The sequence below is a fragment of the Aulonocara sp. 'chitande type north' Nkhata Bay genome, linkage group LG3 (genome assembly GCF_057382095.1).
Source record: "Aulonocara sp. 'chitande type north' Nkhata Bay isolate Kocher_YH1m ecotype deep benthic linkage group LG3, A_spYH_male_GT1.1, whole genome shotgun sequence".
NCBI classification, from domain to species: domain Eukaryota; kingdom Metazoa; phylum Chordata; class Actinopteri; order Cichliformes; family Cichlidae; genus Aulonocara; species Aulonocara sp. 'chitande type north' Nkhata Bay.
In genome coordinates, this window is record NC_141346.1 from 10,731,641 (window position 1) to 10,758,701 (window position 27,061).

The following is a 27,061-nucleotide window of genomic DNA, read 5'->3' on the forward strand; positions in this document are numbered from 1 at the left end:
TTTTAATAAAGGACAATTTCAGGTCATCCCAGCATAAGTTAAATCAATTAAATGATGACAACTGACATGTGTTTTTTATCATCAATGTTAGATGATTTTACTGTTGAAGTTGTTTTTCTTTGTTTAAACTCTCTTAGATAAAATCTCTGTTTCTCACCTCTGATTGGAACAGAAAACTGTGATCAGACTGTGAATACAGTCCAGTGATTGAACCCTGAGGGATCAGTGCTGTACTGCTGTCACATAGAAAGTCAAGACAGATGTTTTGGAGTTTTTAAGGACACTTTCTGTAAGTCAGCATTTCAGGCCTGAAACATAATGCAGGCAGCAGCATCTTCAATTCAGTTCAATTCAATTCAATTCAATTCAATTTTATTTATAAAGCGCCAAATCACAACAACAGTCGCCTCAAGGTGCTTTATATCGTAAGGTAGACCTTAAAATAAGAGATACAGAGAAAAACCCAACAATCATATGACCCCCTATGAGCAAGCACTTTGGCGACAGTGGGAATGAAAAACTCCCTTTTAACAGGAAGAAACCTCCGGCAGAACCAGGCTCAGGGAGGGGCGGGGCCACCTGCTGCGACCGGTTGGGGTGAGAGAAGGAAGACAGGATAAAGACATGCTGTGGAAGAGAGACAGAGGTTAATAACAGATATGATTCAATGAATGGAGGTGACTGAAAAGGAAAAACGCAATGGACTGATTCCCCAGCTGGAAGGCACAGGGACCAAACTATCTCATCCAGTGGTAGAAGCCTCAACATATAGGAAGCATGCTGAGGGGATACTAGGGTACGCACCCCAGCCTGCCACCACTCACCAAGGGCAGCTCCAGACTGAGACAGAGTCCAGCGCCTCTCCAGTTGAGCCCAAGCCGTATGTTGAGGTGAGCCCGACTAAGTCTAGCCAGTACATCTCGACCTCATGCACTAATAAAGGCTCCTTCCCTAACAGAGAGGTGAAATTCCATGTCCCAATTGCTGGTCTAATTGGCCAGGGATTGGTCTGTAAGGGGCGTCCACTCATAGCTGCCGCATTGCATATATTGCACCCAACTCTAAAGCTTCCTCCTGCGGGTGCATTGAGTTTTCCCACACATGTTTACAGACAAACTACAGATCATGAGAAAGAGACTGATTCATAAATGTCTTTGTTTCTGCTCTAACCTTACTCAAACAATGCTGCTCTACAACTCTAGACTACCCGCCACAAAGACAACAGCTGGAGAAACATCTGTCTACCTCTGACATCCACCAGCTCATCCATACAACAAACAAACATCAACAACCAGAAAGCAGCTTCACCTCTGATCACACACACACTCAACTCTATTCACTCACCTGGAGGAACAATCAGGTGGAGGATGATGCTTTTCTTCCATGAGCGTGTTTCTTTAATGAAAACACGGCACTCGTATGTTCCACTATCAGCAGTGTTCACATCCTTCAGAATCAAAGACACGTCTCCATCCTTCATCTGTCTGTCCTGCAGATCCACACGGTTCTTAAAAGATGGATGCTGGTTGTCTGGATAGAAGCGACTATGCTGGTACAAAAGCACATATTCATCTGTCAGGTCAGATCTGCTCCAATGTACAGATTTGATGTTGTTGTTTGGAGCTCGACATGTCAGAGTGACGTTCTGTCCAGACTGAGCTGTGATGTTTTTCTGCTCTGAAAGAGGAAACAACACAGAGCAGAGAGGTTAAAGGTCAAAGTACAATTATGATCAGAATGATTGACTTTAAATATTTTTGTTTATTTCCTTTGACATTTGAGTTTTTAGTCATGTTGGATTTAGTGAACCTCTGAACATCCAGCAGGTCACCAGTGACCCACTGAGGGGGAATTTTAGCCTCATGCTAAACATGCAAAGTGTCAGAAACTACAAGATGTTAGCTTCCACAGAACAACAACATGTGCTGATAATAAGTGAACATAATGTGTGAGAGAAAGCAGCCTCTCATTATAAGACACTGTGAGTCTCATTCCTCAAACTATGCACATCACACTGACACACACATAGACCTCTTTGTCTCTTTCACAGCTGGATTACAGATGTTTAATCCACACAATCTCCATTTAGCCTTGTATCACTTTCACACAGATTATTATTGACATGTTAACAGGCTGATGGAATATTCTTTCGTTTGTGTCACAAATTATAGCAACAAATATTTTTAATAAAGGACAATTTCAGGTCATCCCAGCATAAGTTAAATCAATTAAATGATGACAACTGACATGTGTTTTTTTATCATCAATGTTAGATGATTTTACTGTTGAAGTTGTTTTTCTTTGTTTAAACTCTCTTAGATAAAATCTCTGTTTCTCACCTCTGATTGGAACAGAAAACTGTGATCAGACTGTGAATACAGTCCAGTGATTGAACCCTGAGGGATCAGTGCTGTACTGCTGTCACATAGAAAGTCAAGACAGATGTTTTGAAGTTTTTAAGGACACTTTCTGTAAGTCAGCATTTCAGGCCTGAAACATAATGCAGGAAGCAGCATCTTCAATTCAGTTCAATTCAATTCAATTTTATTTATAAAGCGCCAAATCACAACAACAGTCGCCTCAAGGTGCTTTATATCGTAAGGTAGACCTTAAAATAAGAGATACAGAGAAAAACCCAACAATCATATGACCCCCTATGAGCAAGCACTTTGGCGACAGTGGGAATGAAAAACTCCCTTTTAACAGGAAGAAACCTCCGGCAGAACCAGGCTCAGGGAGGGGCGGGGCCACCTGCTGCGACCGGTTGGGATGAGAGAAGGAAGACAGGATAAAGACATGCTGTGGAAGAGAGACAGAGGTTAATAACAGATATGATTCAATGAAGGGAGGTGACTGAAAAGGAAAAACGCAATGGACTGATTCCCCAGCTGGAAGGCACAGGGACCAAACTATCTCATCCAGTGGTAGAAGCCTCAACATATAGGAAGCATGCTGAGGGGATACTAGGGTACGCACCCCAGCCTGCCACCACTCACCAAGGGCAGCTCCAGACTGAGACAGAGTCCAGCGCCTCTCCAGTTGAGCCCAAGCCATATGTTGAGGTGAGCCCGACTAAGTCTAGCCAGTACATCTCGACCTCATGCACTAATAAAGGCTCCTTCCCTAACAGAGAGGTGAAATTCCATGTCCCAATTGCTGGTCTAATTGGCCAGGGATTGGTCTGTAAGGGGCGTCCACTCATAGCTGCCGCGTGGCACATATTGCACCCAACTCTAAAGCTTCCTCCTGCGGGTGCATTGAGTTTTCCCACACATGTTTACAGACAAACTACAGATCATGAGAAAGAGACTGATTCATAAATGTCTTTGTTTCTGCTCTAACCTTACCCAAACAATGCTGCTCTACAACTCTAGACTACCCGCCACAAAGACAACAGCTGGAGAAACATCTGTCTACCTCTGACATCCACCAGCTCATCCATACAACAAACAAACATCAACAACCAGAAAGCAGCTTCACCTCTGATCACACACACACTCAACTCTATTCACTCACCTGGAGGAACAATCAGGTGGAGGATGATGCTTTTCTTCCATGAGCGTGTTTCTTTAATGAAAACACGGCACTCGTATGTTCCACTATCAGCAGTGTTCACATCCTTCAGAATCAAAGACACGTCTCCATCCTTCATCTGTCTGTCCTGCAGATCCACACGGTTCTTAAAAGATGGATGCTGGTTGTCTGGATAGAAGCGACTATGCTGGTACAAAAGCACATATTCATCTGTCAGGTCAGATCTGCTCCAATGTACAGATTTGATGTTGTTGTTTGGAGCTCGACATGTCAGAGTGACGTTCTGTCCAGACTGAGCTGTGATGTTTTTCTGCTCTGAAAGAGGAAACAACACAGAGCAGAGAGGTTAAAGGTCAAAGTACAATTATGATCAGAATGATTGACTTTAAATATTTTTGTTTATTTCCTTTGACATTTGAGTTTTTAGTCATGTTGGATTTAGTGAACCTCTGAACATCCAGCAGGTCACCAGTGACCCACTGAGGGGGAATTTTAGCCTCATGCTAAACATGCAAAGTGTCAGAAACTACAAGATGTTAGCTTCCACAGAACAACAACATGTGCTGATAATAAGTGAACATAATGTGTGAGAGAAAGCAGCCTCTCATTATAAGACACTGTGAGTCTCATTCCTCAAACTATGCACATCACACTGACACACACATAGACCTCTTTGTCTCTTTCACAGCTGGATTACAGATGTTTAATCCACACAATCTCCATTTAGCCTTGTATCACTTTCACACAGATTATTATTGACATGTTAACAGGCTGATGGAATATTCTTTCGTTTGTGTCACAAATTATAGCAACAAATATTTTTAATAAAGGACAATTTCAGGTCATCCCAGCATAAGTTAAATCAATTAAATGATGACAACTGACATGTGTTTTTTATCATCAATGTTAGATGATTTTACTGTTGAAGTTGTTTTTCTTTGTTTAAACTCTCTTAGATAAAATCTCTGTTTCTCACCTCTGATTGGAACAGAAAACTGTGATCAGACTGTGAATACAGTCCAGTGATTGAACCCTGAGGGATCAGTGCTGTACTGCTGTCACATAGAAAGTCAAGACAGATGTTTTGAAGTTTTTAAGGACACTTTCTGTAAGTCAGCATTTCAGGCCTGAAACATAATGCAGGAAGCAGCATCTTCAATTCAGTTCAATTCAATTCAATTTTATTTATAAAGCGCCAAATCACAACAACAGTCGCCTCAAGGTGCTTTATATCGTAAGGTAGACCTTAAAATAAGAGATACAGAGAAAAACCCAACAATCATATGACCCCCTATGAGCAAGCACTTTGGCGACAGTGGGAATGAAAAACTCCCTTTTAACAGGAAGAAACCTCCGGCAGAACCAGGCTCAGGGAGGGGCGGGGCCACCTGCTGCGACCGGTTGGGATGAGAGAAGGAAGACAGGATAAAGACATGCTGTGGAAGAGAGACAGAGGTTAATAACAGATATGATTCAATGAATGGAGGTGACTGAAAAGGAAAAACGCAATGGACTGATTCCCCAGCTGGAAGGCACAGGGACCAAACTATCTCATCCAGTGGTAGAAGCCTCAACATATAGGAAGCATGCTGAGGGGATACTAGGGTACGCACCCCAGCCTGCCACCACTCACCAAGGGCAGCTCCAGACTGAGACAGAGTCCAGCGCCTCTCCAGTTGAGCCCAAGCCATATGTTGAGGTGAGCCCGACTAAGTCTAGCCAGTACATCTCGACCTCATGCACTAATAAAGGCTCCTTCCCTAACAGAGAGGTGAAATTCCATGTCCCAATTGCTGGTCTAATTGGCCAGGGATTGGTCTGTAAGGGGCGTCCACTCATAGCTGCCGCGTGGCACATATTGCACCCAACTCTAAAGCTTCCTCCTGCGGGTGCATTGAGTTTTCCCACACATGTTTACAGACAAACTACAGATCATGAGAAAGAGACTGATTCATAAATGTCTTTGTTTCTGCTCTAACCTTACCCAAACAATGCTGCTCTACAACTCTAGACTACCCGCCACAAAGACAACAGCTGGAGAAACATCTGTCTACCTCTGACATCCACCAGCTCATCCATACAACAAACAAACATCAACAACCAGAAAGCAGCTTCACCTCTGATCACACACACACTCAACTCTATTCACTCACCTGGAGGAACAATCAGGTGGAGGATGATGCTTTTCTTCCATGAGCGTGTTTCTTTAATGAAAACACGGCACTCGTATGTTCCACTATCAGCAGTGTTCACATCCTTCAGAATCAAAGACACGTCTCCATCCTTCATCTGTCTGTCCTGCAGATCCACACGGTTCTTAAAAGATGGATGCTGGTTGTCTGGATAGAAGCGACTATGCTGGTACAAAAGCACATATTCATCTGTCAGGTCAGATCTGCTCCAATGTACAGATTTGATGTTGTTGTTTGGAGCTCGACATGTCAGAGTGACGTTCTGTCCAGACTGAGCTGTAATGTTTTTCTGCTCTGAAAGAGGAAACAACACAGAGCAGAGAGGTTAAAGGTCAAAGTACAATTATGATCAGAATGATTGACTTTAAATATTTTTGTTTATTTCCTTTGACATTTGAGTTTTTAGTCATGTTGGATTTAGTGAACCTCTGAACATCCAGCAGGTCACCAGTGACCCACTGAGGGGGAATTTTAGCCTCATGCTAAACATGCAAAGTGTCAGAAACTACAAGATGTTAGCTTCCACAGAACAACAACATGTGCTGATAATAAGTGAACATAATGTGTGAGAGAAAGCAGCCTCTCATTATAAGACACTGTGAGTCTCATTCCTCAAACTATGCACATCACACTGACACACACATAGACCTCTTTGTCTCTTTCACAGCTGGATTACAGATGTTTAATCCACACAATCTCCATTTAGCCTTGTATCACTTTCACACAGATTATTATTGACATGTTAACAGGCTGATGGAATATTCTTTCGTTTGTGTCACAAATTATAGCAACAAATATTTTTAATAAAGGACAATTTCAGGTCATCCCAGCATAAGTTAAATCAATTAAATGATGACAACTGACATGTGTTTTTTATCATCAATGTTAGATGATTTTACTGTTGAAGTTGTTTTTCTTTGTTTAAACTCTCTTAGATAAAATCTCTGTTTCTCACCTCTGATTGGAACAGAAAACTGTGATCAGACTGTGAATACAGTCCAGTGATTGAACCCTGAGGGATCAGTGCTGTACTGCTGTCACATAGAAAGTCAAGACAGATGTTTTGAAGTTTTTAAGGACACTTTCTGTAAGTCAGCATTTCAGGCCTGAAACATAATGCAGGCAGCAGCATCTTCAATTCAGTTCAATTCAATTCAATTCAATTCAATTTTATTTATAAAGCGCCAAATCACAACAACAGTCGCCTCAAGGTGCTTTATATCGTAAGGTAGACCTTAAAATAAGAGATACAGAGAAAAACCCAACAATCATATGACCCCCTATGAGCAAGCACTTTGGCGACAGTGGGAATGAAAAACTCCCTTTTAACAGGAAGAAACCTCCGGCAGAACCAGGCTCAGGGAGGGGCGGGGCCACCTGCTGCGACCGGTTGGGGTGAGAGAAGGAAGACAGGATAAAGACATGCTGTGGAAGAGAGACAGAGGTTAATAACAGATATGATTCAATGAAGGGCGGTGACTGAAAAGGAAAAACGCAATGGACTGATTCCCCAGCTGGAAGGCACAGGGACCAAACTATCTCATCCAGTGGTAGAAGCCTCAACATATAGGAAGCATGCTGAGGGGATACTAGGGTACGCACCCCAGCCTGCCACCACTCACCAAGGGCAGCTCCAGACTGAGACAGAGTCCAGCGCCTCTCCAGTTGAGCCCAAGCCGTATGTTGAGGTGAGCCCGACTAAGTCTAGCCAGTACATCTCGACTTCATGCCCTAATAAAGGCTCCTTCCCTAACAGAGAGGTGAAATTCCATGTCCCAATTGCTGGTCTAATTGGCCAGGGATTGGTCTGTAAGGGGCGTCCACTCATAGCTGCCGCGTGGCACATATTGCACCCAACTCTAAAGCTTCCTCCTGCGGGTGCATTGAGTTTTCCCACACATGTTTACAGACAAACTACAGATCATGAGAAAGAGACTGATTCATAAATGTCTTTGTTTCTGCTCTAACCTTACTCAAACAATGCTGCTCTACAACTCTAGACTACCCGCCACAAAGACAACAGCTGGAGAAACATCTGTCTACCTCTGACATCCACCAGCTCATCCATACAACAAACAAACATCAACAACCAGAAAGCAGCTTCACCTCTGATCACACACACACTCAACTCTATTCACTCACCTGGAGGAACAATCAGGTGGAGGATGATGCTTTTCTTCCATGAGCGTGTTTCTTTAATGAAAACACGGCACTCGTATGTTCCACTATCAGCAGTGTTCACATCCTTCAGAATCAAAGACACGTCTCCATCCTTCATCTGTCTGTCCTGCAGATCCACACGGTTCTTAAAAGACAGATGCTGATTTTCTGGATCAAACTGATCATCCTGATACAAAAGCACATATTCATCTGTCAGGTCAGATCTGCTCCAATGTACAGATTTGATGTTGTTGTTTGGAGCTCGACATGTCAGAGTGACGTCCTGTCCAGACTGAGCTGTGATGTTTTTCTGCTCTGAAAGAGGAAACAACACAGAGCAGAGAGGTTAAAGGTCAAAGTACAATTATGATCAGAATGACTGACTTTAAATATGTTGTTTATTTCCTTTGACATTTGAATTTTTAGTCATGTTGGATTTAATGAACCTCTGAACATCCAGCAGCTATTTAAATGTTTTGAAGTGGAGTTTTCATAGTTGAACATGTTCTGTTGTCTCTTTTTCTTTAATCTCTCTCACACTCCTGTCACACTGGTGTGTGTGACTGCAGCAGCATCTGCACATGTGCAGCTGTCGGCTGCTCCTCATACACTCAGCTTCAGTCTAACCTAATGTGACTCTAACTCTATTCCTGCCATGTGATTGGTTCAGAGTGATGCTATTTTCATTGTTATTGAACTTTCATGTTACTTGTCAAAACAAAGAGGGAATAAATTCTATTGACTTTCTATTGAGTATGTTTCATGTTTCTACTGAGAAAAAGTTATTTTGCAATAATGATCTTTATCATTTCATCGCCCAGCTCTAGATTACAGTGAGAGACATTGAGCTCACACAAACTCCATCTACCCTGATGATGCCTTCACACACACAGACAAACTGAATCAATATGAAAATTATTCTTCTGAACTTCTGGTTTCTAACAGCTTAATCTGACCTGGAAAGTGGAGCAGACTGACACAGTTACTGCAGACGTGTGTGTTTTATTATTACTGCTGATCTTACATTATTATAAATGTGTGAGTCTGTAATCTCAGTGACTAACAGAGAACCTGAGTCTAAACCTGATCAGATGAAGTGTGAGGTTGTGAGAAAGTCTCTGACTGCATTCATAGATGTGTCCTTTCAGCTGCTCGCTCTGATCCAACCTTTGGTCTCTAAGAAGAGGCTTCAGGGAGACGTTTGCTACGTTGGACTGTAGGACCATCAGAAATGTGTGCAGTAACAAAACAGGCAGCACTGAAAGCAGCTCTAAGTGTTTGTGTTGTTCAATGATTTGTGCACAACAACAAAAGTGGGACCTCTCTCATCCATCAGTCATTTTGTGAACATTTTTCTGACACACTTTGAAGCTGATGGACGTTTTGTGTCTGCACTAAGTACGTTTTCAGCAGCTATGACACCGACCGGCGTGAATGTAGGAGTGATTGTGAGTGTGAATGGTTGTCTGTGTCTATGTGTTTTCTGTAGCTACAGCTGTTTGTATACACTGAACAAAAAGCTTTTTAGCTGTATACTGACTCCTGAAACTACAACACATCACACTGACACACACATACAGCGGGGCAAAAAAGTATTTAGTCAGCCACCGATTGTGCAAGTTCCCCCACCTAAAATGATGACAGAGGTCAGTAATTTGCACCAGAGGTACACTTCAACTGTGAGAGACAGAATGTGAAAAAAAAATCCATGAATTCACATGGTAGGATTTGTAAAGAATAACAAAAATACAACTCAATACTTTGTAACATAACCTTTGTTTACTATAGGTCTTTACCAGGTTTGCACACACAGTAGCTGGTATTTTGGCCCATTCCTCCATGCAGATCTTCTCGAGAGCAGTGATGTTTTGGGGCTGTCGCCGAGCAACACGGACTTTCAACTCCCGCCACAGATTTTCTATGGGGTTGAGGTCTGGAGACTGGCTAGGCCACTCCAGGACTTTCAAATGCTTCTTACGGAGCCACTCCTTTGTTGCCCGGGCGGTGCGTTTTGGATCATTGTCATGTTGGAAGACCCAGCCTCGTTTCATCTTCAAAGTTCTCACTGATGGAAGGAGGTTTTGGCTCAAAATCTCACGATACATGGCCCCATTCATTCTGTCCTTAACACGGATCAGTCGTCCTGTCCCCTTGGCAGAAAAACAGCCCCATAGCATGATGTTTCCACCCCCATGCTTCACAGTAGGTATGGTGTTCTTGGGATGCAACTCAGTATTCTTGGTCCTCCAAACACGACGAGTTGAGTTTATACCAAAAAGTTTTACTTTGGTTTCATCTGACCACATGACATTCTCCCAATCCTCTGCTGTATCATCCATGTGCTCTCTGGCAAACTTCAGACGGGCCTGGACATGCACTGGCTTCAGCAGCGGAACACGTCTGGCACTGCGGGATTTGATTCCCTGCCGTTGTAGTGTGTTACTGATGGTGACCTTTGTTACTTTGGTCCCAGCTCTCTGCAGGTCATTCACCAGGTCCCCCCGTGTGGTTCTGGGATCTTTGCTCACCGTTCTCATGATCATTTTGACCCCACGGAATGAGATCTTGCGTGGAGCCCCAGATCGTGGGAGATTATCAGTGGTCTTGTATGTCTTCCATTTTCTGATGATTGCTCCCACAGTTGATTTTTTCACACCAAGCTGCTTGCCTATTGTAGATTCACTCTTCCCAGTCTGGTGCAGGTCTTCCTGGTGTCCTTCGAAAGCTCTTTGGTCTTGGCCATGGCGGACTTTGGAGTCTGACTGTTTGAGGCTGTGGACAGGTGTCTTTTATATAGATGATGAGTTCAAACAGGTGCCATTCATACAGGTAACGAGTGGGGGACAGAAAAGCGTCTTACAGAAGACGTTACAGGTCTGTGAGAGCCAGAGATTTTCCATGTTTGAGGTGACCAAATACTTATTTTCCACCCTAATTTACGAATAAATTCTTTACAAATCCTACCATGTGAATTCATGGATTTTTTTTTTCACATTCTGTCTCTCACAGTTGAAGTGTACCTCTGGTGCATATTACTGACCTCTGTCATCATTTTAAGTGGGGGAACTTGCACAATCGGTGGCTGACTAAATACTTTTTTGCCCCACTGTATCACACTTCGTTGACTCTGTCACAGCTGGATTACGGATGTTAGGTGTCCACCCAGCCTCGTGCCTCCTTCACACACCTCCTTTGGGTGCTCCTCTGAGTCTGTCTCCCCTGTGCGACTCCGGCCGTGACAATATAAAACTGAGATTATAATTTAAATTGGTGCATGGAGATTAAACAAAGATTTTGTGTGTTTATTTTATCTGAAAATATGAAAAACTGAAAAATGTTTTAACAAAACAAAAATCTACCTTTTATAATTTAAATATCATTACTTAAAATTAGAAAGACTTCCATTCATGCTTTAAATTTAATATAATAAAAAAACATATATTTAAAATAAACTTAAAATGTTATTCTACAAAATTTAGTGTCTGTGTCTCCCTCTGTCATCGCAATCTGCCTTGTTTAACAGCTGTGTGTTAGTAAGTAAAATTTATTCATATAGCGCTTTTTAAAAGAGGAAGTTATTTCAAAGTGCTTCACATGGGAATAAAAGCATATCAAATGAAACAGTAAAAATAGTATAAGAAAAAAAAAGGTATAAAAGCATGCGTCTTTAGTTCCAGTTTTGTTTTTGTATTAATTCCAGCAATAAAGCTGTGCCTTAAGTTTAGTTTTGTCAGTGAGTCACCATTTTGGGTTTTCTATCCTGTCCATTTCACACAGCACATGATGCATATTTGTATATGTAGAGATGTGTTGTTATATTTTGTAACATTCGATAATTTCATTTACTCAACAACTGTTCTAAGTTGGAAAAACTGTGACCACATCATTATGTGAGGAACGCTGCCTACAGGTCAGGGGACAGGCTGGCTTATAGAAATGCTTGGAAATATCTCAAAGAGGGCATTAAAGCAGCAAAACGCAGATACCAGCGATGCATTGAGATACGTTTTGAGGTTAACAACCCCTGTAGCATGTGGAAAGGCATCAAATCCCTAACGGACTATAAGACCAGTCCCTCGTTATCCAGCAATGATAACACGCTTCCTGACACCCTGAACCAGTTCTTTGCCCGCTTTGATGGTCGCTCCAACAGCATGGGAACCCAGACAGCACCATTACCCATAGAGGAGCCGGTACCTGTCTTTGAATGCCATCAGGTGAGATCCACGCTGAGGAGGATCGATGTCAACAAAGCAGAACCAGACAGGGTTCCAGGACGAATGCTGAAGTCATGCGCCGACCATGACTTCGGCGCATGTGTGACACACTAATGTGTGGTCACATCAGGAGTAGTACTTGTTAAAAGAAAGAGAGACTTGTCACCGAAGTGAACCATGTGTAATGAGGTAGTTGCACCCCCCAGCCTCCGGGTGGCGCATTGTTCAGTGAGACAGAATAGCGAGGTCATAGGTCCTCCTCTCCAATATGGCAGAAGCGAGGCAAAGAGAAACTTCACCAGTCGTCTCTGTCTCATCATTTCCCTGTTTTGCAGGAACATTTAATCTGTTTTACCGGCCCAAACTCTGGGTCGGTTACAGATTCTTGGTGGCCCGTACGGGGATTGGTTCCACATCATCAATGGAGCTGATCCTCACACATCCATAAGACCTGCTGCGGAGCTAATGGTCCAAGGAGAGTTGGTGTAAAGCGGAGGAGCTGCTATCCACTACAGAGGGAAGATCCAGTTTAGAATTACCCATCGCAGAGCAACGAGGAGGACATCATGGCTGACGGCGTAAGGAAGAGCCTGGTGTAGGACATCAGGAAGGGCCTTTTCGCGCTGATGCCGGATCAGCTTTTTGAGATTGCTGCAAAGGTGGGTCCAGTACCAGGCAAGGATCTGTCAGAGCTGTCAAGTGATGATGCAGAAGGAAGCTTCGAGTACATCAACTCCTTCATCTACAGCGAGGCAATGTTAGAAGCTGAGGACAGTGGGATGGGGGAATTGTTAGCGCTAAAGGACATGGTAGATGAACTTCTGAATCCTACCGACAACCAGACCAGTGCCGTGGAGACAGATGTGGAAACACGGACGCCAGAGCGTGCACCCCACCCTACCTCAGAGCCCAGCCAGTTCAATGCAGCTCAAGTAAACATGGATCAGTCTAACTCTAGCCTTAACATCCCACAAGAAGAACTCCTTAAAATGATTTCGGACTATGAGAAGGTTGGTAGGACATTGCAAGGTTTAGTAAAAACTCCTGCACTACAGCAAGCTCAAGAACAACTCACCTCACGAAGTAATGTTAGACCTCCCCCAGGCCCTGTAGTTTCCCTCAAAGACCTACCTTATCTTCCGAGACGTGAGTTCAAGGTTCAGGGAGGCCAAGTAGGAGATCACATGTCAGACATCAGCTACAACAGTGTGTGTAGGCAGATAGAGGAGGGTCTAAAAGAGAATTTTACAGAATCTGAGATTGTTAGAGGGGTGTTAAAAATAATTAAACCAGGCAGTTTCAAGGACATGTTAGTTAATAAAGATGACATGACAGTTGCCGGGTTAAAAGGATTCCTGCAGTCCCATCTTGGAGAAAGGAGTAGTACAGAGCTGTTCCAGGAACTGATTTGTGCCAAACAGAGAGAAAATGAAACAACACAACAATTTCTCTACCGCATAATTGGCCTAAAACAAAGAGTTCTTTTTGAGTCCAAAAAGACTGATTCTGAGATTAAATATACCCCAGAAACAGTTCAAGGTGTCTTCTTGCACACAGTTTATCAGGGGATCGGACATAAGGACAATGATATTAGAAGAGAGCTGAAGCCCTTGCTGGCGAACCAGTCAGTGACAGATGAGATGATTCTGAAACATGCAATGAAAGTGACCAGTGAAGAATCTGAGCGTCACCGGAGATTAGGTTCCACACCCCGAGCAAAACAGTTCAGTGCTCATGTTGCCCATGTGGATGAGGGGAAAGTCAAACTAACAAAGAGAGAGGTTGCAGACCAAAAGTCAACAGCCGACACAGTAAAGCAACTGGAAGAGAAGATTGATGCACTCACTAGAGTAGTAGATTCACTCGCAGAAAAAATGAAGAAAGAGTCTTCTAGCAGTACAGCTAGACCAGCTGCAACAAAGACTGAGAGACTTTATGCATGTTCTACATGTTCACAGGTGGGCTCTAAAAATTGTAACCACTGCTTCTCATGCGGCGAAGAGGGCCATAGAGCAATTGGCTGCCTCAAACGTCCAAAGCAGCCGGGAAACGAGGGCCGGTTGCTGCGGAGGGACCAGCTGTGACCGGGACAACATCGGAGTCCCACCTTGACACAGAGACTGAATCATGTGACAACACCAAAGTGCACCAAGCTAAACTCAAGAGACAGAAATCCAAGAAGAGCATAAATGAGCCACTAAAAACCGCTGTAAGCAACAGAGAGCCAATAGTAAGACTAATAGGAAAAAAAGCAACAACAAAATGCCTTCTTAATGGGTTAACTGTGACCGCTCTTGTAGATACAGGGGCTCAGGTTAGCTTGATAGACCGAGCTTGGAAAAATAAATACATTCCAGATGTCAATGTTCGTCCGATAGCAGAGCTCATAGAGTTAACTGACTATGGGAAAGTGCCAAAGATTTATGCAGTTAATGGGGAATCTCTTCCATTTGATGGGTGGGTAATATTAACTGTAAATTTGCCAGGCAATGAAGACCCAGAGCTTTCCATGAACGTGCCGTTTCTAATTAGCTCAGTGCCCTTAGACACACCACTCATAGGGTTCAATGTGGTGGAAGTGTCACGATTCGCTGTGCGGCAGGCAGGAGTAGGACCCAAAATGCAGGACTCACAGGCACGAGGGAATGAACTCAAAACTCAGCTTTATTCGCTGGCAGAACAAACATATAAACTTGAACTAAACTAGGAAACCACAAACTAAGAACTCACAGAGAGACACACAGGGAGATCCACACAGCAAGAGGGACGACGTCACACTGAACAGAGGGAGACGCAGACAGAAATACACAGAGGGTTAACGAGGGAAGTGGGAACACACGGGGAACACAGGTGACACTGATAATCATAACGAGACAGGGCGGGGTGAACTGAACACTGACGGGAGAGGTGAAACAGGAAGTACAGGAGGAGAGAGAGCACGAGTAGAACACCAACGTAACAGGCAGGGGAGACATGGAATAAACACGAAAGGGGACGAGGGCTCATAAATACATAGAGGGCACACAGGGGGAAGAGAGAGCACGGGGAGAACTCAGACATAATGGGCAGGGGAAGCATGGAATAAAATACAAACATACAAGGAAACTAAGAACACTGGGCCAACATGGCCCAGGACCATGACAGGAAGTGTTAATCCAGGGAAGCCCAGCACAGGCTGCTTCTAACTTAGCTAAGCTACTTGGGGGTGCACTGTCTATTCCAGTCGATGAAGCACAGGGAATGGTACATTTCATCCAGACACATCAGGAGAACACAGCTCAGGGGCGCTTGAGGGTGGGTTACAGAGACACAGTAATTCCTGCTGGCAGCACAACCTGGGTAAAGTGTAAAGTCCCACCACAGCTTGACCCAAGTGAACGTTTAGTCTTGTTTGAGCCTGAAGAGAGTTCTGTCCAGTTGCAGCAGTTAGGATTAGGAGAGGGACTCTTAGAGATCCAGCCCGGCAAACTACCTTATGTAGCTGTGCCTGTAGAAAACCACGCTAGACATGACATTGTTCTAACAAGAAAGACTGCTATTGGTAGCGTCCAGGCAATTAAGAAGGTGATAGAGACAGATTCACCCATTGAAAACGACGCTAAAGTAGAGGCAACTACTGTTTGTCAGGCAGAGACAGGTTCCCCTAGAACTTTGTGGCAGCCACCAGTAGATCTAGGCCATCTTGACAGCAGCAAGACATTGTGGAAAAGATGTTATGGGAGGAGTCAGGCGCTTTCGCTAAAGATGCTCATGACATTGGTTGTATTCCTAGTTTGCACATGTCACTCAACCTCAAAGATGACATCCCAGTGCAGAGGGCCTACTCCTCTGTCCCAAAGCCTTTGTTCTCCGAAGTGAAGGAGTACATTCAGGACCTCCTGGCCAAGGGGTGGATTGTTAAATCCAGGTCACCGTATGCTGCCCCAGTCGTCTGTGTCCGAAAAAAAGACGGCTCGTTACGCCTTTGTATAGACTACCGTCTGCTGAATCAGAAGACCATTCCAGATAAACACCCTCTTCCTCGGATCCAAGACCTGACCGACACTCTGGGGGGGCATTCATGGTTCAGTATCCTTGATCAGGGAAAGGCGTACCACCAGGGCTTCATGGCGGAGGGCTCACGTCACCTCACAGCCTTCGTCACCCCCTGGGGCCTTTATGAGTGGGTACGAATACCCTTCGGCCTCTCCAATGCACCTGCGGCTTTTCAAAGAAGCATGGAGGAGATGTTAGATTCACTCAGGGACAATTGTTGTATCCCATACCTGGACGACATCTTATGCCATGCACCAACATTTGAAGAGCATGTTGAGGGTGTGAGACAAGTTTTAAGAGCACTCCAGAGGCACGGAGTAAAACTAAGACCCGAAAAATGCGAACTGTTTCGCAAAGAAGTAAGGTATGTTGGCCGCCTTGTATCTGCAGAAGGGGTAAGGATTGATCCAAAAGACTTAGAGGCCGTAGAATCCCTAAAAACTAAGACACCTCAAACAGTTGGTGATATAAGGCGTCTACTTGGCTTCTTGAGCTACTACAGAAGCTACGTCCAAGACTTTTCGAGGATTGCAAAACCTATCTATGAACTGTTAAAAGTAAAACCGGACATGCCAACCTTCCCATCGCGCCAACTGAAGACTAAAGGTCCCCAGTTGTCATCCAAGGCCCCCGTTGAATGGACTAGTGAACACCAGCATGTACTTGAACAGCTAATTACCATGCTTACGAGTCCCCCAGTTTTGGCCTACCCAAATTTTAACTCACCGTTCTGCCTCCACACAGATGCCTCAGAACAGGGCCTCGGTGCTGTTCTTTACCAGCGCCAGGATGGAAAATTACGGGTAATAGCGTATGGGTCCAGGACATTGTCACCAGCAGAAAATAATTATTGTCTCCGTAGCGGCAAGCTAGAATTTCTGGCACTTAAATGGGCAGTGTGTGAGCGTTTTAGAGACTATCTGTACTATGCTCCACACTTTACCGTCTATACAGATAATAATCCATTGACCTACGTTATGAGTACTGCCAAGCTTAATGCCGTGGGCCATCGCTGGGTCGGGGAACTGTCAGACTTTCACTTTGAGATCAAATACAGGCCTGGCCGGGCCAATGTTGATGCTGACACATTGTCCCGTCTCCCTCTTAACATTGACATGTATGTGGGTGAGTGCACTGAAGAGTTATCACCTGAGGTGGTTCAAGCAGCCTGGGGTGGAGCTAGAGCAGCTCGAGAAAGTGATGTTGCATGGATTGCTGCCCTAACTATCGCTGAAAATGCAGCCCGGGAGCCACATCCAGTTTTCCCTGCAATCGACCAAGATGAGCTAGCTCAAGCACAAAGAGAAGACAAAACGGTTGGAGAAATAATGAGGCTAAAGGAGAAAATGACAGTCTTAACAAATGACATCAGAAACACAGTGACTAAAACAACGAGGAAAATGTTGCAGGAGTGGGACAAATTACATTTCAAAAACGGACTGATGTATAGACAGACAGGTGAAAGGCAACAACTAATCCTCCCTGCAAAGTACAAAGAGACGGTGTTAAAGCACCTGCATGATAACATGGGACATATCGGCACAGAGAGAGTACTGGCACTGGTGAGAGGGAGGTTCTACTGGCCGTACATGAAACGGGACATAGAAAGCTATGTTACCAGGAAGTGCAGATGTATCATTAGCAAGAAGCCAACAACCCAAGTACGTGCTCCAATGGGCACCATCACATCCACCTCGCCTTTGGACCTGGTCTGCATCGACTATCTCCACCTGGAGCCCAGCCGGGGGGGATATGAATACATTCTTGTCGTCGTGGACCACTTCACCAGGTTTGCCCAGGCATACCCCACCAAAAACAAGTCTGGGAAGACAGCAGCTGAGCGAATCTTTGGAGAGTTCATTCCGCGCTTTGGGTACCCAGCACGACTTCACCACGACCAAGGGCGCGAGTTTGAAAATGAACTTTTCAAGACACTGAGGGAGAAATCAGGTACTGGACACTCGAGAACATCCCCATATCATCCTCAAGGTAATCCTGCCGAGAGGTTTAACAGGACACTTTTACAAATGTTAAGAACGCTAGGTGAAAAAGAAAAGGGGAATTGGAAGGATCATTTGCCACACATAGTTCACGCTTACAACTGTACGCGCCATGAATCCACAGGTTTTTCCCCCCATTTTCTACTGTTTGGGCATCACCCGCGCCTTCCTGTAGACATTTTATTTGGTCTAGTTGGGGAGAAGCAGATAATGTCACACAAAAGCTACACAGACAGGTGGGCGAAAAGAATGACAGAAGCGTACAGGATAGCCAGTGAAAAAAGTAGGTTGTCTAGTATCAAAAACAAGTCTTTCTATGATAAAAAGCTGAGGGGTGTAGTGTTACAGCCTGGTGATAGGGTCCTCGTAAGGAACTGCAGTGAACGTGGGGGACCAGGGAAGCTGCGATCTTACTGGGAGAAAACCATTTATTTGGTTAAAGGGCAAATAGGTGATAATCCAGTTTATGCAGTCTATTCGGAGGGCAGTGATGGAAGTAAAACCAGGGTCCTACACCGTAACCTGGTTAACGACCTCCCAGTTGAGGCTCCGCCTCCGAGATCTGAGCAGGCACCTAAGAAACCGATTAGACAGAGAGAAGCGGAGTTAAGTGAACAAAACAGACAGAAAAGCGATTCTAGTGACTCAGAATCTGATGAGGATGCAGGAGGGTACTGGTTTAGGTTCCCCAGAGAGGCTAGACATGTTGAAAGAGACATCCATTATAGTCAATCTGGCGTACCCCCAACAAGCCAAAGCCCTGAGGACCAAAGGAACCGCTTCCAGTTACTAACTAGAGACAGTGAAAGAGAAAGAACCTCCAGCGAACATGAACAGACAGGAATAGACAGTCAGATGCCCCCTGTCCCTGAGGTACAGGCACAGCCGAATTGTCTGGAAGAAGAAGGTGAAAGGTCCACTTTACCTGGGCAAGCGCTACCACAGATACCAGCAGGTGACCCACAGACTGAGATAAGAAGGTCAGCCCGAGAAAGGAGACCTAGACAAGTGTTTACTTATGAGTCACTGGGAGAACTGGCTCTACAGCCACAGGCCATAGTATCTGCACTAGCTGCGCCATTCTTTCCATACCAGCCATGGACACTAACACCTTGTGTACCATTTAGCCCAGGGTTTGCATCTTGTGTGCCTTATCCAGCTGGGCCATATACTTACCCTGCACATATGCCATGTTGAGTATTTGACTGTATTACTTTTGAAAATGGTTGTATTTTTGAATGTCAGGAGCCATTTCCATTTGTCAGGGAGCATGTGACACACTAATGTGTGGTCACATCAGGAGTAGTACTTGTTAAAAGAAAGAGAGACTTGTCACCGAAGTGAACCATGTGTAATGAGGTAGTTGCACCCCCCAGCCTCCGGGTGGCGCATTGTTCAGTGAGACAGAATAGCGAGGTCATAGGTCCTCCTCTCCAATATGGCAGAAGCGAGGCAAAGAGAAACTTCACCAGTCGTCTCTGTCTCATCATTTCCCTGTTTTGCAGGAACATTTAATCTGTTTTACCGGCCCAAACTCTGGGTCGGTTACACAGGACTTTCTCTTTGGCTCTCAGCAAAGGCGGTCGCACTTTTCTCCTCTCCTCTCCCTTATCTTCCCTGCTTAGCTCCTCATGTCCTTGTCTTATCTCGTGTTTTTTTACTTTTCCCTGGAACATTCTCTCACAGTCTGTTCTCTAAAACCTAAAAGAGGAATTATGGATTGGATCAACTGGTCCCTAAATACAATTGACACCCCTTTCTCAATGAGAAGTTTGGGCTTGGGTGAGCCTGAGTGCTGAAGATATCTACCTATTCGGAACCATGGTAACAGGGTTCTGGCTGATCGGAGCTGGCTTGACCCTGACTTATCAAAGAATTAAGAAAGCGGAACCGGCTGTTCAAACCCCCACAAAGCTGCCCGCTGGGATTGGAACGATGGGAGAGGCGTGAGTTTCTCAAAATGGGCTCATTGAGTGCAGCACGGATAAGATCTTGGAGAGGCTACGGCTGCTGTGAATGCTCAGAATAAGATCTCTGACTGCAGACTGGATACATCTCGGAAGGGCTAGCTCGGAATAACATCTCTGGGCGCAAATTGGATGACATCTTGGGGAGGCACACTGCCATGAGTTCTCAGAAATCGGTTCCTTGAGCACAAGAAATGACAACATCACAGAACGCAAGTATGGCGAAGCTCGCAGCTCTCCAACGGGAGATTGAGAGACCAGTGTTGGACTGTAGAACTGCATTGAAATTCATATGAGCTGTTCGCACTAAAGTAAAAACCACCATCACTTATGCGGATACCCCTTTGGCGCCAGCTGCGGTGGTCTCAAGGCTGGAGCTGAACAACAACACCCTGATAACGACTGTGTTTAGTCTGTTCCTTCCCATTCCATGCAAGGCCACCTGGGTTGGCTGGTAGACTGTTTACTTAGCCTGGCAGGGCGAAGGACACTGTTTCAGCTGAACTATGGACACGCACACACATACACTTACACTGATAAGCACACACTCATCCCCCTCCCTTTCCAAACGCCTTCGATGTTTGTTTCCTGCGGGGGAACACGGCGGGTCTGTGTGCCACGCTCGAATGGTAGCGCTGTGCAGGGCGGCTGCTGTGTTCGCTTCGGATTACTCCTCACCCCCCACCCAATCCTGTGGCTTGTCATGTCTTTCACAATGTTGTGCTGTGGACCTTTATGTGCTTTTTGTGCAGAGGAGTTTTTTTGTTTCCTGTTCTCATGCTGTCCTGCCATGGAAGCACAGCATGAGTAGAGGTCTCCTGTTTTTCCTCTTGTACTTTCCCATTGTAGTGCACATTTCGGTGTTTTTCTGTAACGCTACCGATCTCCGACTTGTATCCCCATTTAATGTCTGTGTTGTGTGTGTAAGGTCGGGGGGGGCATTTCACTGCAGGGCAACCTGCATGTGGCGAATAAAGCTTTGATTGATTGATTGATTGATTGATTGATTGAACTGGCGGGGGTGTTTACCAACACCTTCAATCTGTCTCTGCAGCAGGCTGCAGTCCCAACATACCTCAAATCAACTACCATCATTCCTGTGCCTAAAAGACAGTCAGTAAAATGTCTGAATGGCTATCGCCCGGTCGCTCTGACACCAATTATCATGAAGTGTTTTGAGAGACTCGTTCTTTCACACAACAAGGCCAACATCCCTGCTGACCTGGACAGCCTACAGTTTGCTTACTGCAGGAACAGATTAAACGACGATGCAGTCTCAATCACACTTCACACCAGCCTTACTCATCTAGAGCATCCCAATACATATGTTAGGATGCTATTTGTAGTCTAAGGAGCTTGGAAAGAAAAGCGTCTGGACTCGTTTAAGTTGCTTGAAGACGTTTCACCTCTCATCCGAGAAGCTTCTTCTGTTCTTTTTTTTTGTCATCAACAATTTTTATTTATTTCATTTTAAACTTCAATAACAGAACTTAAGGATAACTACATAAATAAATAGTTTAAAAAACAAAAAAGAAAAAGAAAAAAAACAAAAAACAACAAAAAAACAAAAGACAACAACAACATAAACGAAGACAAAAACCAAAACAAAGGGAAGTTATCCTATTCTTTCTTTGCACACCAATCCCCACACCACCACTCTGTCATTACTCCTCTGTTCTTCAAGTTACAGAAAGCCAGCTTGTAAAGGGGGACCAAATACAATCTTATTGATGCAATTTATCTATTAACCCATAAGTCACTTTTTGTAAGACGCCAACTTAGCTATTATCTAGCCACTCTTCATAGGGAGGGGGGTTCTTTTTCCACCAATGTCTTAACAGGACCCGTTTGGCCATAGTAAGAGCCAAAATAATCCATCTTTTTGTATAACTGGAAAAATCTCCAGCAGAAAGTTCTGTGGTTATACCAAGTATGGACAGTTTTGGTGAGATACCAAATCTCCTTTTTAAAACACTGAAAATTACCTCCATTATATTTTCCCACCAATTCCGAAGTGCCGAACAGCTCCATAGGATATGTAAAATCGAAACATTTTGACCATCACATTTCCAACATTTGTCCGTAGAGGCCAGGTTCCATTTATACAATTGTTGCGGTGTTCGATGCCACCTATGGATTATCTTAAGTTGAATAAATCTACTACCTGTTTCTTTATACATAGTATTAACATTTTGAAAACATGAATCCCATTCAACTGAAGATATGTCCAATGCCATGTCCTGGGCCCAGTAGCCCTTAACTTTAAGGAGAGGGTCAGCTGACCGTTCTTGCAATAAGTGATAAATCTTAGAGGTAATGCCTTTACCCAAGGGTGATCTTGAGAGCAGGACTTCCACAGGGCTGCCCACAGGACAACTCAAGGGGCTTCCCAGCCACTTCGATAATGAACTATGTATTTGGACATATCTCCAGAATTGATTACGCTTCAACTTATATAACTCCAGAATTTTATCAAAGCTTAAAAAACATTTAGTCCCACAGTCAAATAAATCTGTTACATTAAGGATGCCTGCTTTACACCACTGTAACCAGTCAACCGATGTCCCTCCAATTAAAATTATTTTATTCCCCCATAAGGTTGTCGAAGGTGATTTAATAAAGTCCCAGTGACCTGCGCTATGTAATTTACACCACAATGTCTTCGCATTTGCAATTATAGGATGGGTAGTTTTATGACTGGTATCAAACAGCTCCCTCCAAGGAGAAATACCGCCATTAACTTCCATCTCTATATGTGACCAGATGGGTTTAACTGGTGCAGTAGGTAACCAAGCTCTAAGTTGTTTCACGTTCATCACCCAATAATACCATTGGCAATTAGGCAATGAAAAACCTCCTTGTTTTGCACTCGCTTGAAGTTTCTTAATACTTAAATGATGCGGTGAGCTACCCCAAAGAAACTGCCGGATCAAAAAGTCTAAATCTTTGAAATACTTATCTAGAATGTGTAATCCAATATTAGATAAAATATAAAAGATCATGGGTGCAGTCATCATCTTAACACAACTAATTTTACCCGATATTGTGAGACGCACTCTGGACCAGCTACCAAATTCCATTTTTATTCTTTCAAACATTGGCTCCATATTTGCTCGAACCATCTTAGTGTAATCCGAGGTAATTTGTATCCCCAAATACCTCAAACCATTCACGGACCACCGAAACTCCCACTGTTTAAATAAAGTATGGGGGCAGTGTCCTGACATAGGCATTGCCTCTGATTTGTCCCAGTTGACGCGATACCCTGAAAGCAGCGTAAAGCTTTCTATACATTCTAATAGGGCTGGAATTGACTTCCCAGGCTGTGTCATAAGTAACAACATATCATATCATATCTGCATATAATAGAAGCTTATGTTGACTATTACCCATCGAAATTCCAAATATATTTACATTATTTCTCAGTTTTTGTGCCAGAGGCTCTATAGCAATTACAAAAAGACCGAGCTAAGGGGACAACCCTGTCTTGTGGATCTCTGTAAAAGGAAAAGATCTGATATGAGTCCATTCGTCAATACTTGCGCTGAAGGCGAATCATATAATATCTTTATCCACCTGATAAAATATCACCAAAACCAAACTTTTCTAATGTCTTAAACAGATAATCCCTCTCAACACAATCAAAAGCTTTTGCAGCATCCAGCATTAGGGCCACTGTTGGATATACTGAATCATATACAGTACATAATTTTGCAAATTAACCAACCGCCTAATATTATCTGAACCATAGCAGTTTGGAACAAAACCAGATTGGTCTGCATGAATTTTTTTCCGACATTACTACTTTAAATCGACCTGCTAAGACCTTTGCCAAGATTTTTCAGTCAGAATTCAGCAAAGATATAGGGCGGTAACCACTTGGGTCTAAAGGGTCTTTCCCAGTTTTAAGAATAAATGTTATAAGTCCAGAGTGCATTGACTGAGGTACTTTGAACACCTCATTATAAACATTGAGCAACAGGGGACTTAACATATCCTCAAATGCTCTATAGAAATCCAATGGTAACCCATCTAATCCTGGAGCTTTATTAAGTGGCACACTGTTAATTGCACGGGTAATCTCCTCCACTGTAATTGGAGCATCTATAATCTGCTGGTCAGTAGTAGAAAGCTGTGACAGGTTTAAATCAGTAAAGAATGCTTCGAATTTCTGTTCATCTAAACTACCTTGTGTAGAATAAAGATTATTGTAAAAGGCCCTGTATCCATCATTTATATGTCTAATAGAAGTTTAAATAACCCCATCTGATTGTCGTATGCCTGGGATATGATTCATACTGTCTTTCTGTTTAAGACGGTATGCTAATAAACGACTCGGCTTTTCTCCCATTTCCCAATATGCTTGACTAATGCGAAATAAAGCATTTTCTGCCTTTCTGTTGTACAGTACATTCAACTTATATTTAACACCATCTGCGGCTTTGAGGAATCTGTAAAATATTTCCAAGACATAGAAAAATTGGCGCATGGTCTGAGAATACTATATTACCAATACTTGAATCTATAGAGTTATTCACTAAGACTTCAGAAATAAGAAAGTAGTTGATTCTAGTATAAACATTATGAGGCGGGGAGTAAAAGGAATATTCCCTGCCTTCTGGATGCATTTTCCGCCAAATATCATTCAGACCTAAATCTGAGGTCATCTGCCTTATGGCAACTACTTTACTCACTGTGCCTCTCCTAGGAAGTGATCTATCTAGGTCTTGATCCAGTATTTGATTAAAATCTCCTCCTACCACTATTTGTGCACCTTCTAATTCCAAAAGATACTGTGACAGGCTATGAAAAAAGGCGGGTATGTCCGCATTAGGTGCATAGATATTACATAAAATTATTGGTGTGTCCAGTAGTTCTCCATAAACCAATATAAATCTACCTTCCTTATCTGTTATTACTTTTGTTTCAGTAAAGCTAACTGCTTTATGAATCAGAACCGACACTCCCCTACTTTTACCAGTTCCAGAACTGGAAAAGACTTTACCTACCCAGGAACATTTAAGTTTTAAGGCTTCTGACTTACACATGTGCGGTTCTTGAATAAAGGCTATATCAACCTTTGATAACTTTAAATATGTTAATATTTTCTTCCTCTTAATCCCGTTATTCAACCCCTTAACATTCCAGCTGGGTATTTTGAAATCTGTCTGTCTATCCATGTTACAATGTGGAATTCCATATAATACTTCGATTCATAAATATATCCATTGTAGAGGGTGGTTTTATGTGAAGATAAACCAATTTTTAAATACAAGCATTCAAAATAAATAGAAACAAACTGAAAAGAGCTCCAGCAAAACTCCAGCCAGAAAAAAGGAAAAAACAAAAAGCAAGACTAATGCTTGCTAACTCTGGAAAACCCAGGGTTGGTGGTCACCGGTGCCTGGCTAGCAACCCAGCATATAACTAGTAGTTTATAGGGATATTTAAATTAGTCGAGTAAAAAGAAAAAAAAGAAAATCCCTGCACCAAACCCATCTAACAATACGTTAAACACACTTACATATGGTAAAGTACTTCACCATCCCCGATCACAAAACAAAACAAAAAAAGGCAGAAAGTGTCACTTATCTTAAGGGAACATATTCTTAATAAATTTTGCAGCCTCCTCCGGTGAAGAAAATCTGTGCCCTGCTCCATTGCGTTTTATTTCTAGAGTGGCGGGGAAGAGCAGCGAGTATTCCACTCCTTTTTCTTTCAACTCCAACTTGATTTGTTTAAAAGACATGCGCCGGTCCATGGTTCGTCGGGAGTAATCCGGAAAAAACATTATCTTCACCCCACACCATAGAATCTGGCCTTTCTCTCTGGCCGCCCGAAGGATGTCCCCCTTATCCCGGTAACGGAGTAAGTTAACCATAACAGGCCGCAGTCGTTCTCCCTCTCTCCTACTCTGTTTCGGCAGACCCATAGGAACACGATGCGCTCGCTATATTTCTAGCGTACGGGGCTCCAAAGTTAAATCCAACATTATGGGGATCTCCTGCTGTAAGAACTTGATCATATCCTCTCCTTCTATTAACTCGGGTATACCAATTATCCTGATATTACAGCACCGTCCTCTGTTGTCCAGATCTTCAATATGGTTCCGTAAGTTCTCAATTTCTTCTTGAATAGTGAGTAATTGTTGCTCTGACGCACGGGTTGCATCCTCAAGAGTTGCAACCCGACTTTCCACTTCTTCCATGTGGGCACTCAACGCATTAATTTTACCTTCGATCTCCTGAACAGTCGTTTTTATCTGTTTCGTGTATTTTTCAATATTATTTGTCGATGTCCGAATGATTCTTAACTCAGCAACCAACTCGTTTAATGTTAATTCTCCTCTCAAGACTACACCTTCGCAACGGCTGGGTCTTCCTGAGGCCTGCTGACGTAGGCATCCATTTTCTTAGTAGTTTTAGCTTGTTATTCAGGCGGAGGTTTTTAGCACGCTGCGCCCTTCTAGTTTGCCGTTTCCGCATTAGTTCACGAGGGCTAGTTATTTAAAGGCATTTCACATACATGTGCCAGTACACAGTGTTCCAAAAAAGACGGTGCATGCTATTGCTATAACTATTTTCAGTGTGCAAGTTGCGGAGCAACTCTTTTCAGGCTGCCATTTTGTCGGGAACCACAGAGCCACCCACGTTTCACCTCTCATCCGAGAAGCTTCTTCAGTTCTAAGGTCAAAAGGCGGAGTCCCAGATTTAAACCCAGTGGGAGTTTCCCCCCAAAGAGCGACAAAAGGACCCCCTGATGATCCTCTACCTAATCCCATGAGCCGAGGTGTGAAAACGGGTGTGGGTCACAATCAGCCAGGGTTTCGGGTGAGCTCATTGTGAAACCTGGCCCTATCCTATCATGCGCTTTCCTGAGGTCAGATGGCCCAGGATGTGAGTGGGCGTTAAGGCGTCTGGGAAGGGATCTCAAAACGGGATTACTAATGCATTACT

The 27,061-nt window shown here is 43.6% G+C and overlaps 2 protein-coding genes across 2 annotated transcripts in view; both read right to left on the reverse strand.

The window, feature by feature from the left end:
* Positions 1–1,143: 1,143 nt before the first annotated feature.
* Positions 1,144–8,214, reverse strand: LOC147333926 (neural cell adhesion molecule 2-like; the record flags this gene model as incomplete). The annotated part of the gene is made up of 4 exons (XM_086286683.1): positions 1,144–1,677; positions 3,517–3,849; positions 5,688–6,020; positions 7,869–8,214. Coding segments are annotated over 4 exons (1,353 nt in total), but the record flags the coding sequence as incomplete, so codon positions are not given.
* A 10,450-nt stretch (positions 8,215–18,664) lies between these two features.
* LOC147333927 (neural cell adhesion molecule 1-like) overlaps positions 18,665–27,061 on the reverse strand; it is a gene marked incomplete at its 5' end in the record, with an annotated part of 164,596 nt that continues 156,199 nt past the window's right edge. Inside the window, one exon of the mRNA XM_086285854.1 lies at positions 18,665–18,712. Coding sequence (XP_086141980.1) covers positions 18,665–18,712 — 48 coding nt within the window. The remainder of the gene's footprint in view (positions 18,713–27,061) is intronic.